This window comes from Hemitrygon akajei, chromosome 3 (genome assembly GCF_048418815.1).
Source record: "Hemitrygon akajei chromosome 3, sHemAka1.3, whole genome shotgun sequence".
NCBI lineage: Eukaryota > Metazoa > Chordata > Chondrichthyes > Myliobatiformes > Dasyatidae > Hemitrygon > Hemitrygon akajei.
In genome coordinates this window covers 181057049-181074736 of record NC_133126.1, presented here as the reverse complement: position 1 = coordinate 181074736, position 17688 = coordinate 181057049, and the positions used below count along the sequence as shown (strand labels likewise).

The 17688-nt window shown below is 42.3% G+C and overlaps 1 protein-coding gene across 3 annotated transcripts in view; it reads left to right on the top strand.

The window, feature by feature from the left end:
- The window catches only part of LOC140725691 (sodium/hydrogen exchanger 9-like), a 531897-nt gene that overhangs the window by 90282 nt on the left and 423927 nt on the right, over positions 1–17688 (top strand). For all 3 annotated transcript variants that reach the window (XM_073041518.1, XM_073041520.1, XM_073041519.1), the window contains exon 4: positions 5066–5142. In XM_073041518.1, coding sequence (XP_072897619.1) covers positions 5066–5142 — 77 coding nt within the window. The remainder of the gene's footprint in view (positions 1–5065; positions 5143–17688) is intronic.

The window sequence follows — 17688 nt, the reverse complement described above, 5'->3', positions numbered from 1 at the left end:
TTTAATGTGGTATGAGGTATTTTCTATAATGAGCTATATCAGCCAAACTCCTCCCACTTCCAGGGTCTCTGCTTTCCATCTCAGCCAATCCTTAAGGTTGCCATCTATCCTAGTCTCCAGCATCATCAGAAATTGAAACAATGAATTACACTGGGCCAAGGAGTATTCTCCTACAAGAGAAGTAATAGGTATGGAAGTAAAATATGTGATTTTGTGAAGAACTCTTTGCCCAATTATCATCAGCATATAACCTGCAGCACCAGGGGCTCCACAGTGCTTGATCACTGCTATACTTCAGTTAGGGATGCCTACTATTCCATGCCTAGACCGCATTTTGGGAAGTCTGATCTCTTGGCTATCCTTCTATCTGCATGTGTGCAGAGGCAAAACGGTAAGGACAACAAACAGGTGGTCACAGGAGGCAGAGAAACAATTGTTTACAGTTGGTGGATTGGACCATGTTCACGGACTGATCAGAGGGTCTGAATAAATACACGACAGTTGTCACGACCTTTACATATTATAAACAGTCGTGGACGAGTGTATCCCAACAAAATAATTCAGAGTCTTCTAAACCAGAAGCTCTGGAGGAACCATGAGATCTGCAGACTGCTCTGGGCGAGATCAGTGGTAATCCAGTCTGGCGACCAAGTAAGATACAAGAGGTCCACGTACAATCTCTGGAAAACCATCTCACATGCAAATTTGCAATTCCAGACCAAACCTGAATCACTGAAGAATACTCAATAGCTGTGGCAGAGTGTGAATGCATTTACCTCTTACAAAGCGAAACCTAGTAACATAGGCTTTGCTGCCAGATGAGTGCAATGCCTTCTAAGCTCCTTTTGACTGTCAAAACATGGAGGAACCTTCATGAAGTACCAGAGATGCTGATGACACTGTGATTTCAGTCTCTGAGGCCGATATGAGAGCAACCTTCAGGAAGGGGAACCCATGAAAAGCATCTGGCCCAGGTGGGATAGCTGGTCAAGTACTAAAGACCTGTGCTGATCAACTGGCTGGAGTGTTCACCAAAGTCTTTAACCTCTCGCTTCAGCAGTCTGAGGTACCCACCTGCTTCAAGTGGTTTCAATTATACCTGTGCCTAAGAAGAACGTGGTAAACTGTCTTAATGACTATTGCCTCGTAGCAGTAACGTCCACTGTGTTCAATTCTTGTCGCCTCACTACAGGAAGGATGTGGAAACCATAGAAAGGGTGCAGAGGAGATTTACAAGGATGTTGCCTGGATTGGGGAGCATGCTTTATGAAAACAGGTTGAGTGAACTCGGCCTTTTCTCCTTGGAGCGAGGGAGGATGAGAGGTGACCCGATAGAGAAGTATAAGATGATGAGAGGCATTGATCGTGTGGATAGTCAGAGGCTTTTTCCCAGGGCTGAAATGGTTGCCACAAGAGGACACAGGTTTAAGGTGCTGGGGAGTAGGTACAGAGGAGATGTCAGGGGTAAGTTTTTTATGCAGAGAATGGTGAGTGTGTGGAATGGGCTGCCTGCAACGGTGGTGGAGGCGGATACGATAGGGTCTTTTAAGAGACTTTTCAATAGGTACATGGAGCTTAGAAAAATAGAGGGCTATGGGTAAGCCTAGTAATTTCTAAGGTAGGGACATGTTCGGCACAACTTTGTGGGCCAAAGGGCCTGTATTGTGCTGTAAGTTTTCTATGTTTCTATGAAATGCTTTGAGAGATTGGTGATGAAACATATCAACACCTGCCTGAGAAATGACTTGGATCCATTCCAATTTGCCTACCGTCACAACAGGTCCACAGCAGCTGCCATTTCTTTAGCTCTTTACTTAATCCTGGAGCATCTAGTCAGCTCGGCGATCAATACCATCATCCTCTCAAAACTAATCAATAAGCTTCAAGATGTTGGCCTCGATACCTCCTTATGCAATTGGATTCTCGAATTCCACACTTACATTCCCCAGTCAGTTCAGATTGGCAACAACATCGCCTCCACAACATCCATCAGCACAGGTGCACCACAAGGCTGTGTGTTTAGCCCCCTGCTCTACTCACTTTACACTTATGACTATTGGCTACACACAGCTCCAATGCCATATTCAAGCTTGCTGACAACAGTACTGTCATAGGTTGAATCAAAGGTGGTGAAGAGTCAGCATATAGGAGGGAGATTGAAGATCTGGCTGAATGGTGCTACATCAACAACCTCTCACTCAATGTCAGTAAGACACTGAAGGAGCTGATTATTGACTTCAGAAGAAGGAAATTGGAGGTCCATTAAATCATCCTCATTGGGGGATTAGAGGTGGAGAAAATCAGCAACTTTATATTCCTTGGTGCTATCATTTCAGAGGATCTGTCTTGGGCCTAACATGTAAGTGCCATTACAAAGAAAGCATGGCAGTGCCTCTACTTCCTTAAAAGTTTGTGAAGATTCGACATGACATCTAAGACTTTAATAAACCTCTTTAGCTGTGTGATGGAGAGTGTATTGATGGGTTGACTCACAGCCTGGTATGGACACATCAGTGAATAGAAAATCCTACAAAAGGTAGTGGATACGGCCCAGTCCATCATGTGAAAAGCCCTCCCCATCATTTAGCACATCCACATAGAGCATTGTTGCAGGAAGGCGGCATCCATCATCGGGAACCCCACCACCCAGGTCATGCTGTCTTCTCGCTGCTGCCATTAGGAAGAAGATACAGGAGCCATGGGACTCACACCACCAGGTTCAGGAACAGTTATTACCCCTGAACTATCAGGCTATTGAACCAGAGGTGATAACTTCACTCTATTTCACTCCCCCATCACTGAATTGATCCCACAACCTATGGACTCACTTTCAAGGACATTTCATCTCATGTTCTCAATATTTATTGCCTATTTATCATTTTTTTTGTATTTGCACAGTTTGTTGTCTTTTGCACACTGGTTGTGAAAACAAATCTGAGGATTGAATCTGGTGATATGCATGTTCTTTGATAACAAATTTAATTTGAACTTTTAACTTGGAACTTAGTAGTAATAAAAAAGTTCGAGAAATGTTTGTGATTTAATCTGCTTTTCCAAAGAAACAAGTTTGTTCATTATATTCATTCAACCCGCAATTGAGGTTGAGTCTGAATATCCTCTTTTTAATCCCCTCTCCACCCTCCCCTTTGTTAATTTCTCTCATTCAGTGAAATAGGAGGCTAGTTCCAAAGACAGCAGCAGTAATGTTCTGCCAGGAACACAAACAGATTAAGTTCAGGTTTCATTATCATTTAACCATACATGACTACCCATAAATACAGCCAAATGAAACAGAGTTACTCCAGGGCCAAAGTGCAAACCAGACTATCAGCAGTCATACACAGCACAAAGCACATGGAGCACACATGCAAACACACACTCAATCCAACTTGTCTTCCATGGAGCGAACACTGGAGGGCAGCACCGACGGGGGGGGGGGGGTTTGCCCCCCATCTTGCATGGACACCGCGCCATACCACCTCTGGCGTCTCCCCTTATGGTGGCTGCAACAGGCAACACCGCAATGTGAGGCCTAGTCCTTGCTATAACCGAGGCCACAGAGCTCCCCGCCCTCAGTCTTGTGAATAAGCCAGTGACCCAAGCTTAGGGTATTCTATATTACCAGTGTCCAATAGGGTCTTGCAAGAAAAAGATTCAAGACAATCTCTGTTATGCTGCACGCCGCCTTTGCACACCGACTCCGAAGCTAGTAAGTGTAGCTAGCGGCAACAGGCCTCACCAAGTCCAGCGCCTCCAGCTCCTCCGCTAACAAGCAACTCACTGATGGGTTAGACCTACAGTTCTAGAAGTTTTTAATGTCCAGCAGTATCTTACAATCATAAGAAAGACGTTCAGAAATGACAAGAACCCCTTTGGCTGGCCACAGAGAGGGCACTCTGTCGAAGCATGCTGCCATCTTGCCAGAGGTCTAAGAATTAAGAACAGGAAGTGTGTCATTCGTCAGACCATAAGACATAGGAACAGAATTAGGCCAGTGGAAAATCTGCTCCAACGTTCTATAATGGATGATTGATTTTTCCTCTCAATCCCATTTTTTTCCGGCCTTCTCCTCGTGACCTTTGTGGCACTTACTAATCAAGAACCTATCAATTTCTGCTTTGAATATACCCAGTGAGTTGGCCACCACAGCTGCCTGTGGCAATGAATTCCACAGAGTCACCACTCTAGCTAAACAAATTCCTCCTTGTCTCTGTTTTAAATGGATGTCACTCTATTGTGAGTCTGTTCTCTCAGGTCCTAGATTCACCCACTACAAGAAACATCCTCTCCACTTCCACTCTATCCAGGCCTTTCAATATTTGATTGTTTCAATTAGATCCCCCATCATTTTTTAAAACTCCAGCAAGTACAGACCCAGGGACAAGAAAGACTCCTCATATGTTAACCCTTTAATTCCCAGGCTCACTCATAAACCTGCCCTGGCCCCTCTCCAGTGCTAATGCATCCATGCTTAGATATGGGGCCAAATGCCACTCACAGTTCATTTACCTCTGTCCTGACCAGTCCTTTTCCCATCAAAGGCTCCCCATTGCTGACTGAGACTCAACTGTGAAAATATGAACTGGGGAGCCAAGGTAAATATCTATGTTCTGTCTTGTAAATCCTAGTATCATTGGTTGCTAGCATTGTCGATCTACTAATGCTGCTGAGAATGACCTTGTCTTCTGACCTGATCTAGCTTACAGTTAGGACAGCTAGCCACTGTGCCATACCGTCAGAGACCTGTGTTCAGTCCTGATCTTGTGTGGAGTTCATTTGTTCTCTGACTGTAGGTTTCCTGCCACATCCGAAGGCATGCAGGTCTGTGTGTTAGTTGGCTGCTGCGTGTTTGTGTGTTGTAGAATCCGTGGAGAGTAGGTGTGAATGTGGGGAGAATATAAAATGGGACTAATGTAAGATGAATGTGAATGGGTGGTTATTGGTCGCTGAGGATTCAGTGGGTTGAGGAGCCTCTTTCCGTACGATATCTTTTTATGACTGAGTCGATAATACTCCAAAAGAATTCAGAGTTGTTACATGTCATCTTTTGATGTTTTTTCAACAGAGACAATTCTTTCGCAATTTGGGCACAATTCTCACCTATGCTTTTATCGGCACTGCAATCTCCTGTATTGTGATTGGGTGAGTAAACTTTCCTGTATTGTGATTGGGTGAGTAAACTTTCCTGTATTGTGATTGGGTGAGTAAACTTTCCTGTATTGTGATTGGGTGAGTAAACTTTGGAGCTTATAAGCCTCAGCTCTGAAATTCCAGTGTTGCTGAGGTCCATAATTATTGACTGAAGGATCATGACCAGCATCAGTGTGGGTGATGATCTAGGAACAACGGAGCTTTATGTTTTATTTGTCAGTTTTGAGACACAAAAACACTGATTATTACAACATTCCAGTAATTGCACTGTTGTGTGGGAGCTATCATAGCATGGTTTAAAAGGACCAGTAGAGTTTAAGCTGGCACGCTCAACCCCCAGTTATCAGATGTTTTACTTGTTTTTCACTTTGCATGAAATTGTCCTTGTTTACTCATTTTCTTTGCCTCCTTGCACTGAGATGCACCTGCCTCTGTTTATAATGACACTGTTCAGATCAAAGTTTACCACTGAAGAAATCATTGAGTAGACCACAGCCACTGTTACTTATCCCCACCACAAACTTTGTCTCTCTGATGATGCCCCGCTTCCCTGATTAAGACTCCACTATGTTGTTTATCATATTTTACCCCATGTGGTAAGATTTAGATCACAGAACCATCTCTGTAACCTCGCCTCTGCTCATCCCCCACCCGCTTGTTTCCGGGTTCAAATTTTCCAGTGCCCAGTGCAAAGGGCTTGACATCATCCGATACTCTGCACCCCGTACCCCAAAAAGCTCTGAATCTTGTTCAGTAATCACCGTTCCTGATCTCTGAACTAAACTGGTATACAGTCTGGCAGCACTTGATTTAAAAACTCTTGTTCCTGTTTACAAATCCTTATTGAACTTCATTCCATACTGCCTCTAAAATCTCCTCCAGACTTCAGATCTTCACCCTCCTCTGGTTTTGGCTTCTCGAACAACACCTGTTTTCATTGCCCTGCCGAAGGGTTTCGGTCTGAAATATCAACAGTACTCTTTTCCATAGATGCTGTCTGGTCTGCTGAGTTCCTCCAGCATTTTGTGTGTGTTGCTCGTATATCCAGCATTTGCAGATTTTCTCTTGTTTGTGATCTGTTTTTATTGGTCAACGTCAGCGACCTTCACGCAGTTACTCCTTCAGTGCCCCGGATGTTGTTCCTTGAATTCAACCTCTTTTAAAAAGTTTTTTTAATATGTGACTTGGTGCCAAATTTTGTGCATTACACTCTTGTAATTTTTTTTGGGGGATATTTTATATCATAAAAGACATGTTATAAATGAAAACAGTTTGTATTTTAGGTGTCATCCATATTCTTCGATTGAATGTCTGAACAGCCTCATGTTCCAGTTTGATTTATAAGTTTATCATGTGCTCTACTGGGTCCTCTAACCTTAAGGTTAATTTGCATGTTGAATTGGTGGTGAGGAAGGCAAATGCAATGTTAACATTTATTTTGAGAGGACTGGAATATAAAAGCAAGGATGTAATGCTTAGGTTTGTAAAGCATTGGTCAGATGGCACTGAGAGTAATGTGGGCCGTTTTGAGCCCATTATCTAAGAAATGATCTGCTGGCAGAGGAGAGGGTTCAGAAGACATTCACAAGAATGATCCAGAAAACAAAAGGATTAACACAGGCGCATTTGATGGCATTGGGCCTGTACTTGCTGGAGTTTGGAAGAACGTGGGGGGAGAGGAAGGGGGGGAATCTCATTGAAACTTATCGAATTTTGTAAGACCTAGATAGAGTTGATGTGGAAGGGATGTTTCCTGGAGTGTGGGAGCTGAAGATCAGAGAGCACAGTCTCAGAATAGAAGGATGTCCCCTTCGAGCAGAGATGAGGAAGAATTTCTTTAGCCAGAGGGTGGTGAATCTGTGGAATTCATTACCACAGATTGCTGTGGAGGCCAAGAGGTTGATAGGATTTTGATTATTAAGGGCATCTTCCAAGGTTACGGGGAGAAGACAGAAGAATAAATCATGAATGATGGAAAGCCCTACTTCTGCTCCTATGATTTACGGATATTTACAGGTGGAGCCTGATAAGTTACCCCAGGGTACTTCCTCACTTTCTGGCACATAAAGCAATAGTGGTATTGGGTATATTCTGGGAGGAAAAGCAATTCCCTGTCTGTTTGTTTGTCTCTGCTTGGCTTGTTTCTGGATGCAGACCTGTCTATATGCACACTGAGTTCATTCTCATGCCTGTTTGCCCACTGTCTGGTTATCATAGAGCCCTGCTAAAGCTGTCGCATTGGGAGATAAACTGCTTGTGATACTGAGTAATAAATAAAGAGCCCACACATGATGAGACTTGTCCTTTTGTCTGTCTATTTTTAATAGAAGGCAGAATTCAGCTGTGAAAAGCAAACTTTGCTTTGATAGCTTTTTGATACTTTTTTCCTCGTAATTTCATGTGAGAAACCAGGAATTAATATGAGGAAAGATTCTGTACATTCAGCTTTCTGCAGGGGACGTTTCTGGTGATTGAAAATTTTATTTTTAAATTTTGGAAACAGCATTGTTTGTGAATATTTTGGGGTTTACTTGCACTGAAATGCACCTGCCTCAGTTTATGACACAGCTCAGATTGGAGTTTACCATCAAAGGAAACATCAGGAGATCATATTGCTACTGGTCCCTGTCTCACTCTCTGTTGTGTAGTCTTGATGCAGACCAGTTTTCAAATTGAAAACCTGATTTGAGAGGCATGTCGCACAGTATTGGGTGGAGTGTGTAGCAGAGGTCCAGGCTGTTTGATCCAAACAGACTATGCTCCACTAAGTCTGAATGGTCCATGAGCAACACCTCGTTATCCTTCTTCTGCAGTTTTTATTTTGTAACTTGGAGTAATTTTTATGCCTGGCACTGCCCTGCTGCCACGAAACAACAAATTTCATGACATAAGAGAGTGATAATAAACCTGATTCTGCTACATCACAGCATTTGGGGATTTCTTTCCTAAAGAAATAAGTTGTTTACCCACCTAGTTTTCTCTTTGAAAGAGGCTCAGCTGTCTTTTCCTATTGTAGTATTGAATTTCATATTCTAATCATTCACTGAGTAAATTAATTTCTCTTTAATTCCTGTTTGGATTCAGACTTGCAACTCCTGTCTCCGAATTCTGCCATGTGAAATGTATCCTCCACATTGGTTCCATCCAATACATTCATACTTTTAAAGACAAATATAAGATCACATTTCTTTTGTGCAGAAGAATGTTCAGAAATCTTTCTTTGTATGTCCTGTATTGTTTATGTCCTTTTTCTAAATGATCTGGGAACCAAATATGTGCACATGCTTGAAGTATATCCAGATGAGTGTACTATATCATTTCAAGGGTAGAGTTCTTGGGCATGTAAGGGGGAATTGGTTACAGAGAATTAAGTGGGGGATTAGGAATGAAGAGATTACACTGACAGACATAGACTCTTTAGGCCAAATGGCCAATGGGTTAAGAGCATTAGGGGTCTTTTTAAAAAACTCACAAAATGCTGGAGGAACTCAGCAGGTCATGGAGCATCAATGGAAAAGGGCAAACAGATGATGTTTTTGACTGAGACCCTTTAGGACTGAGAAGGAAGGGGGAAGATGCCAGGATAAAAAGGTGGGGAGAGGGGAATGAGGCTAGCTGGAAGGTGATGGGTGAAGCCAGGTGGGTGGGAAGGGTTAGGAACTGCAAAAGAAAGAATCTGATAGGGGAGGAGAGTGAACCATAGGAGAAAGGGAAGGGGAAGGGGACCCAGGGGGAAGTAATAGGCAGGTGAGAAGTGAAAGGACAGAGTGAGGATTGGGAGGGGGGTGGAGTTTGCTCAGCAGAAGGAGAAATTGATATTCATTTCTTCAGGTTGGAGCATGCCCAGATGGAATATAAGGTGTTGCTCCTCCACCCTGACACATTGGTATGAGAGTTGGAATTAATATGTTTGGCCACCGGGAAGTCCCACTTGTGTGTCTAAAAATAACTCTACCACCTGTGAATTCTATCAAAATCTTTTAGAAATATTTTGCTTGCTCTGCTGGCCAGTAATGATATTTTAATTATTTACTTTACTTTATCCCCAGAGCCATTATCTCACTGAAGCTGGAAGCCACATTTAATTTTATTTCTCCCAAAAGTGTTTCATCTCAAATTCATTTATGTTAAACAAGATATAAAGTTCTAAGTGCTGAAAATCCAAAATTCAAACAGAGGAAGCTGTAAATATTGAGCAAGTCAGGCAGCATTTGTGGAGAGAAGTAGAACTGACATTTTGAGTTGAAGAACTTTAATAAGAATACAGTTCGAATGGTTATGTCCAGCATTCTCTGTTAATGTTCATGTTAAGTTTTTTGGTTATTTACATGTGAAACCCACATGTCACATTACATTTTGTCCTCGCTGTCAGTTCTATGTTCCTCTTTGGTTTATCTTCAAATTTTGATCATCAGTATCATACTCCTCCTTCCTCCAGTTTTGGTAATCCTAGTAAACCAGAGGTTTGGAAATCTCTGGTCTCTGTGCTCCTGGTAATTTACAACCCAATCAGACCATTATTCCCTAACCTTTGTTCTGAGTTTATTCTCACAGATATTTTGGCAAGTATGAAACATCCACCACATTGTTCATTGCAACTTTTCCCATTTCCCCTTTAAAGAGTTCCATCTGTTGATCTAGCAGTGACTGAGCCTTTCAAAATAACTATCTTTTTATTTACAATTTCTAGCTACCCAGTATCACTGCAATCACTACCTAGTGGTGGGGGGGCAGCAGGGCAGGTGGAGGCAGAGATTACGCTTTGTTTCTACTCCCCTTTTTTCAAAGATCAAAGTTAATTTTATTATCGAAGTACATAAATGTCCCCATATACAACCCCGGGGTTCAGTTTCTTGTGGACATAGTCGGTAAATCTGTATAATAGTAACTATAACAGGATCAGTGATAGTTCAGCCAAAGTGCAGAAGACACCAAGCTGTGAAAGAGCAAATATAAATAAATAGTGATAAGTAGCCAGAACATGAGGTAAAGAGTCCTAACATGAGATCATTGGTTGTAGGAATATTTCAATGATGGAGCAAGTGAATATAGTTATCCCCTTTTGTTCAAAACCCTGACGGTTAAAGGGTAGTAACTGTTCTTCAACTTGGTGATGCAAGTCCTGAGGCTCTTGTACCTTCTACTTGATGACAGCGGCGAGAAAAGAGCATGGCCTGGGTGGTGAGGATCTCTGATGATGGATGCTGCTTTCCTATAGCAACATTTCAGGTAGATATGCTCAATGGTTGGAAGGGCTTTACTGATGATGTACTGGGCTGAATCCACTACATTTTGTAGGATTTTCCATTCAAGGGCATTATTATTTCCATGATGCAGCCAGTCATTATACTCTCTACTGCACATCTATAGAAGTATGTCAGAATTTTAAATGTCATGCCAAATCTCCAAAGATTCCTAAGGAAGGAGAGGTGCTGGGTTTTCCTACCTATTGTCATTGGTGACAATATGTATCAAGGTATTTGGCTGATGACCAATACATTGCAAGGCACAAGCCTAGGACTGCCCAGTTTATAAAGTGCAGTTAATAACAGTTAGGGAGAGAAGTAACTGAAAAAGGGATATGTAAGGCTGTGAAATGTAGGTCAGAGCTGTTGCTGAAACCAAAACGAGAAAGTTGGGAATGTGCAATAAATCAGGTAGTGTTGGAAATAGGAAAAAACAGAATTAATATTGCAGATGGATAGCCTTGTCATCAGTAAGTCTTTTGCTTTGTAAGTCTACGCTGACTGTCGCTGAGTAGCTGTACCTTTTCTAAATGAAGGCTTTATACTGTCCTTTAAGATTGATGCCAATAATATGCCCATCACTGGTTTAACTGACTGGGCTGAAATTACTTAGTTTAGCTCTTCATCAATTTTTAAACAATGGTACAACATTAGCAGCTCTGCAAGCCATGACACCACATGTCTAGGGAGGAAGAATTGAACAGTGATGGTCAGAGCTGACAGTTTCTTCCCTTGTTTTTTTTAAATCACTAGGGTATATTTCATTTGTCCTTTTCGATAATGAGACAGCTCCTTAACCCTTTCTCTTTTACAATGTTTATCTCATCCTATACTTCATATTTACCCTTAATGCCACGGATTGACATCAAATTCCTCTTTTATGAAGATTATCATAAAATATTCTTTAACAGCCTTGGTCAGATCATCCTCTGCCACACGTCTCAGTCCCTATGAGGTCCCACCTTTCTTTGTTTATCCGCTTGTTCTTTATGCACTGAAAAATATGTTCAGATATTAATTGATTTCACTTTCCAGGTTTGTCTATACCCTCTTTTTGCTTTCCTAATTTCCCTCTTCCATTTATCTCTGTCCTTTACAAATTTGTCTAAGCTTTCAGCTGTATTAAGCTCCTTTTATAACTTAAGTTTCCATTTTTTTGCCTTATTCTCTTTACTGGTGACCCAGGGCACCTTTGAATTGGTAAACTCAGCTTCTGCTCTGGGGGAGCTTGGTCACGTTGAAAACTTTGAATCTCTTTCTATTTCCCTGAAGCATGACATGCACAACACTTTCTGAATGAGACTAAGCTGGCTTCCTTGAACTCTTGGGTGAATATAAAAGATTCCATGGCTCTGACTTCATTGAAGAGCAGGGAGATACCTGGTTGATATTTTTTTCCTTCATTTGACATGACAAAAACAGATTATTAGCATATTGTATAATCTTTCTATTGTACTGAGCATTATTATATTCCTATATCTGGGAGATTGCTGTACAAAGATTGGCTGGTATGTTGTATATATCGAACAGAGACTGCACACTTCTCACTTTATACCCCTTCCCTCTCACCTGGTTTCATCTATCACTTTTCAGCTTCTACTCATTTCCCTGCTTCCCACCTTGTTATTCGGGATTCTACCCCCTTCCTTTCCAATCCTGATGAAGGGTCTTTCCAGAAACGTCAACTGCTTATTCCTCTCTGCTTGACTTGCTGAGTTCTTCCCTCATTTTGTGTGTGTTGCTCCAGGTTTCTAGCATCTGCAGAATCTTGTGTTTATGACTACACACTTGTACTTCTTTGCTTTAAGGTCTTTTAGGCCGATTTAAAGCTGTGAAAGGTGCTCTGCAAAAGCAAATTTTTCTCACCATGCGCCGGAACAGGATGCTCAGCACTTTGACAAGTTAGAGAGGTGGCCGCATACAATTATTCAGTAAATGTGAGATTTCCTTCCCCTGCACACATGAAGACAGAATACCAAAAGTGAACTACTACACCCACTTAACAAAGGAACCCCATCTATGCCCCTGATAATTTTATAAATGGCCATAAATTTCCCCTGGATGGTAGAATGGGAATCTGAGGTGTAAAGTGCTCGCTCCCTCTGGTAACCTGTAGGTCACCCTTGGAAAAGGTGCAGCACCTGTTTAGCCCCACGATCAGGGTCATGCGAAGCCATGTGTGCAGATGGTGGATGGTCGTGTGAGCAGCTGGTGCATATCACAAATTCTGGTTATGAGACTACCAACACCAGACAGACAATCTCTCTGAGGAGTATTGGTAATAGCTGGGGTCACCCGTCTTGTAAAGACACTGCCCAGGAGAAGGCAATGGCAAACCACTCTGTCTAAACATTTACCAAGATCACCCACATCATACAACACAGCACATAATGATGATGATGTTCCCTGGCTTTCTATGTATCAGTGAGAATAAATCCACTCTATTGCCTCCCTCCTCACAACTACAACCCTCTTTTGCACTTTCCCTGTTGTTACGCATTCTGCAGCATGGTCACCAGATCTGTACATCTTTCTAACCTGCTTGTCTAACTGCTCCCCTTTCATTACTCGAGGTTCAAAATCTCATACCATCTTCCCACTTCCGAATCAGAATCAGTTTACCGTCACAGACACGTCACGAAATTCACTGTTTTGCAGTAGCAGTAATGTGCAATACGTAAAAAAAAATGACTGTAAGTTACCGTGAGAAATTTTTTTAAATAGTGCCAAAAGAGAGCAAAGATTGAAAGTTTGAACTAGTGATCCCGGATGGAGGCTTCCATTTGCCTTCTTAAAGGAAACTGGGGATTGTATCGACTGAGCACCACTGCCTTAAAGTATACCTCTTGTCACAGCCTCTGATTATTCCATGGTTTTCATGCAGTTACTGTTGTAATGTAGGAGTGTGTGCGGACTTGCTGGAGAACAGTAGATATATTATCTTCATAATCATATTTTTATTCACATGGGTTTTCACTGTCAGTGGACGATCAGCTGTCCCACCTTTGTTCTTTCAACTGCTGGATACTTCTCATTAACATCAAGTAATGTGCACCCAGATTTTCAGATAAATGTCATCACGCTGAAGGGAGATCTGTCTGAAAGATTGTGGTGACAATCCAAGCAGAGTTTCGGGAGGATTTGACCAAATACATGTGCAACAAGCCATTCGGCAGAGGATGTTAAAAAAAAATTCTCATAATGATCAAAACGCAATTGATATGAAATAACTTACTGAAAAACAAAGGAACAAAGGCTGCAACTGGAAATGTGAAATACTGTCCAAAAGTACTGGAAATACTGACAGCACATCATAAAGTGTGAGAGGTTCTGTTATTACCATTAACTCCTTGCTAGTTTCTACTTCTGACCATTGCGGAACAATTTAGAGTGGGCAGTTATCCAGCCCATACACTTTTGCAATGTATGAGGAATCCAAAGCACCATAGGAAACCCAGAGGATCATGGCAAACTCCCTAAAGATGGCATCGTAGGTCATGATCAAGCCTAGGTCATCAGAGATGTGAGGCACTGTGCCAGGTACACCACTGTGCTATTCTCCGTGGAGAAAACAGACTTAACTTTTCAGTTTTAATGATCTTCATCAGAATTCATAGCTTTCTCTTGCTTTAGAGACACAAGAAACTGGAATTGGGGGCAACGAGGCAATCTGCTGGAGGATCTGAGGTCGAGCAGCATCTCTGAGAGGAGAGGAAAGGTCGAATTTAGTGTCAAAATTCTCCATCAGGACCTGGTCCTGATTCAGGTGCAGGCCAATAATTCCTCTTACAGATGTTGCTCAACATGCTAAGATCATTCGGCAGATTTTTTCACTGCTATCCCTTGCCTTGTCCATCTGCTTCTGTTGTTATCCGTTAATATTTTTGAAGCTCACAGCAGTGTCCTTAGATACGATAAGATTTGGATCGTTTTGGGCCTCCTGAGATACGTCGGTCTTTACTTCGAGCACTCTGTTAAAAGTAAGGGTGGAACTGCCCTTTTTGTGTTATACCACTGTTGAGTGCAAAAAATAGCTGTAAGTTTGATGACTGGTGTGGCCAGCTCCAGTCAGCTTCTCACCTCAATTGCCATCCACTGAAGTCAAGTAGAAGATGGAGAGATAATGGTAATGGATGACATCTGTGAGAAAAGTGGGGAAGCAGAAATTAGAGGAACACAATTGATGGAGAGAGAAGCATGGGTATTATTACAGCAGATGGCTCCAAAAAGATTTAAGAAATTCAGAAGATCTTGATGCTTCATTCAAAGTTGGGCTTTTGTCCAATTACGTTGTAAGAAAGTTGTTGTATTCCTGAAGTTGTATTATTAATGCAGATGACTGATATCTCTTTATAATTGCTAAGCTTAGACCAAATCCCAGTCACTGTCTTTATAAGTGTTCTTCATTTTAGGTAGACCCCATTCCTGCCGTAGGGTTTCGGCCTGAAACGTCAACTGTACCCTTTAACCCAGATGCTGCCTGGCCCGCTGAGTTCCTCCAGCATTTTGTGTGTGTTGCTCAGGGTCAAGGGTGACTTGTTTCTCCTCTGGTATTGTGGGTTGTGAGGTGACGGATGAGGCCCAGTGGGAATTGCAGATCCACCCACAGCTAGAGCAGGTAGGTGCCCGGGGAATAGTTTGTGTGGGATGCTTCTTCTGCTGTTTACACTGGGCTTCCGTTTCTTCCTGATGTGTAGTCAAGATTCTCAGTGCCGGTTCCAGTGCTCCTCCTGCGTTCTGAATGGCCATGAGCCAGGTTTGTAGGAGGGGATGCTGCATTTTGTCAAGGAGGCTTTGAATCATTTCCTTGCTCCACTAATGTAATCTCTTCCTGTGACAGAGCGTGAAATAGAGTATCTGTTTTGGGAGAGTCAAGGATTTGGCATGCACAACATAAACTGTGTTGTCACAGGTGATGGATGAGGCTCTTTGAAGGCTCTCGTTATAGAATGATGCTTTCTATTTGCTAACGAAAGGGCTGAAATTTTTATCAAAGCCAATACTGGATGTGGACCAGCAGTACCAGGGAAGTTGATTGAAGGAAATTAGTAGACATGGCCAGTAGTTAATTATCTGATAAGTAGTTAGTGATTGATAATATAGACTCCTGTCCTCACAATCTACTGTACCTCATTATGATCTCGCACTTTATAATTTTTTGGTAGCTTTCACGTTTTATTTAGTGTTTTGTTATTGTTTTGCCTTATTCTAGCTCAATGCACTGTGTAATGATCTGATCGGTATGAACAGTATGCAAGACGAGCTTTATCTCCGTACATGGACCAGTACCAATCCTGATCTGTGTAGAGAAGGGGAATGAGAGGTGTGATAAAAGGAGCTGGGGCAGGGTTCAAAATTAAGATCTTCAAGATTGTTTAATGTGACTTCCTGTAGACAAGTGTAAAGGAGAACAAAATAATTGTTACTCCTGATGCAGCACAAAAGAACACAAAAGATAAAGAACTTAATAATAATAAAAATCACAAGAAATATAAATACATAAGATAGCTTGTATACATAAATTGATTGTATGTCCATAAAGTGACGCTAGACACTGGAGTGCCTGTACGTAAGGTGACTGACAAGGAAATGATAAAGTAGTGGTGGTTAGGGGCGTGCAGAGCTGGGTTAGTGGGTGAAGGTAATGATCAGCCTTACTAGATGTTGCTCCAAGTGTTGTGTTAGTTTAAAGTAGCAGCCACTTTTGAGAGAAATAGCCCCTAATACAGTAGCTGTAGTGGTATAGCTATATATAGCTGTAGTGGTAGAGATTCACAATGGGTATTGGTGCCAGTATTATCTCAGTTGTGCTTGTGTAAATAATGCCCAATGTCATTTATAACTGAGGTACATGAACCTCAATTAGAAGCCGGCCACTCTCGGGAATTGTCTGCCCCGTGGCTAGATTACTGGGGACAAAAGCGACAGCAGATACATTTTTGAAAGATCAGGGAATTGAGGACAGTAGGGCAGAAGAGGAGGTGAGGCCTGGGCCAGATCAGGCAGGAGCATATTGGATTGTGGGGCACATTTGAACAGCCAAGTTACCCAGTCCTGCTCAGATGATTTGTAAGAGGCTTGATGTGCAGTTCCATTGACTTTGGCGCCTACTACTGATCCGGCTGTTTGTCAGTAATCCTGGCCGGCTTGAAGTTGCATTATATTCCAAGTCCTGTTATGCAAACCCACACTGGGATTCAGCACAAACTTTTCCTCCAGCAGGATAGCCAGCTTTGCAGTACTCCCCGGATCCATGTGCCTGTGCAGAGGTTCACAGGCTGCATTCATTACTGGATTGCCTGTAGCCATCAGTGTGTGGCTGGGAATTGCAACGCTGGAGCCTGCGCTCCTGATATCTTCCAGCTCCTCTTCTGAATTCAGTGCTCAAACAGAGTCAGCAGCTCAGTGTGCTTGAGCGATGGGCTCAGCTTAATAGAGAGCACTGGGTGGCATGTTTCTTGACTCTGCGGTGCTGAACATGACAATCTTTGTGCTTCATCCATGGCTGAAGAATTAATTAGTCTGAATTCCAATAGGGTTTATTTTTCATGTGGTACTGCACAATGAACAGAAGGACCTGGAATCTGAGGTTGCTGCTTTTATATCAAAAATGAAAACTTTAGCAAAATAAAAACAAATTCTTCTGACAGTAATCAAAAACAGCTGCCAAAGTTACCAACTCTGTGTTTGTGTATTTCAGTCGTGGGGGCAGCAGCCCAGTCTAAATGAAATGCTATTAATATTTTATCCCAATTAGATGATTTCTCATGATTAAAATCAATACTGAGGCACAGTAAAGCACTTGAGACACCACAAGGGGCTGGGGAAGAATTTGCTTTTATCTTTCGGTGACAGGGCCGTGTGGTGGTGTGATAGATGAGCCTCGTGCCATTCTGTTGCCTGCGTGCTGCCAGGAGAGCAGTGCCACCATTTACCAAGTTCACAGCCCGACAGGGGGAGGCCGGAGAAACAGCTTTGCGCTTTGGAATCTGAAGTGGCGGTAACTGAGCATTCCATTTTAATCCTGATAGTGATGTGGCCTGCTATCAAAGAGAGACAGAGCACAGTCAAAGGCAGGAACCTTGCCACTGGAAAAGTAGAATTTTTTTTTTCACTAAATTCAGATTGTTTTGCTGCCTTGTTTGCACCCGATGCTTTGGGTATCACATGTTTTGCAGTCAATTTAAGTCCTTCGGTCACATTTCAGGACGTGGGCATTTATTGACCTTTCTTTATTGCCCTGATCTGCTAGGCCATTTCAGACAGAACCTCGCATCAGCCAGTCTGGACA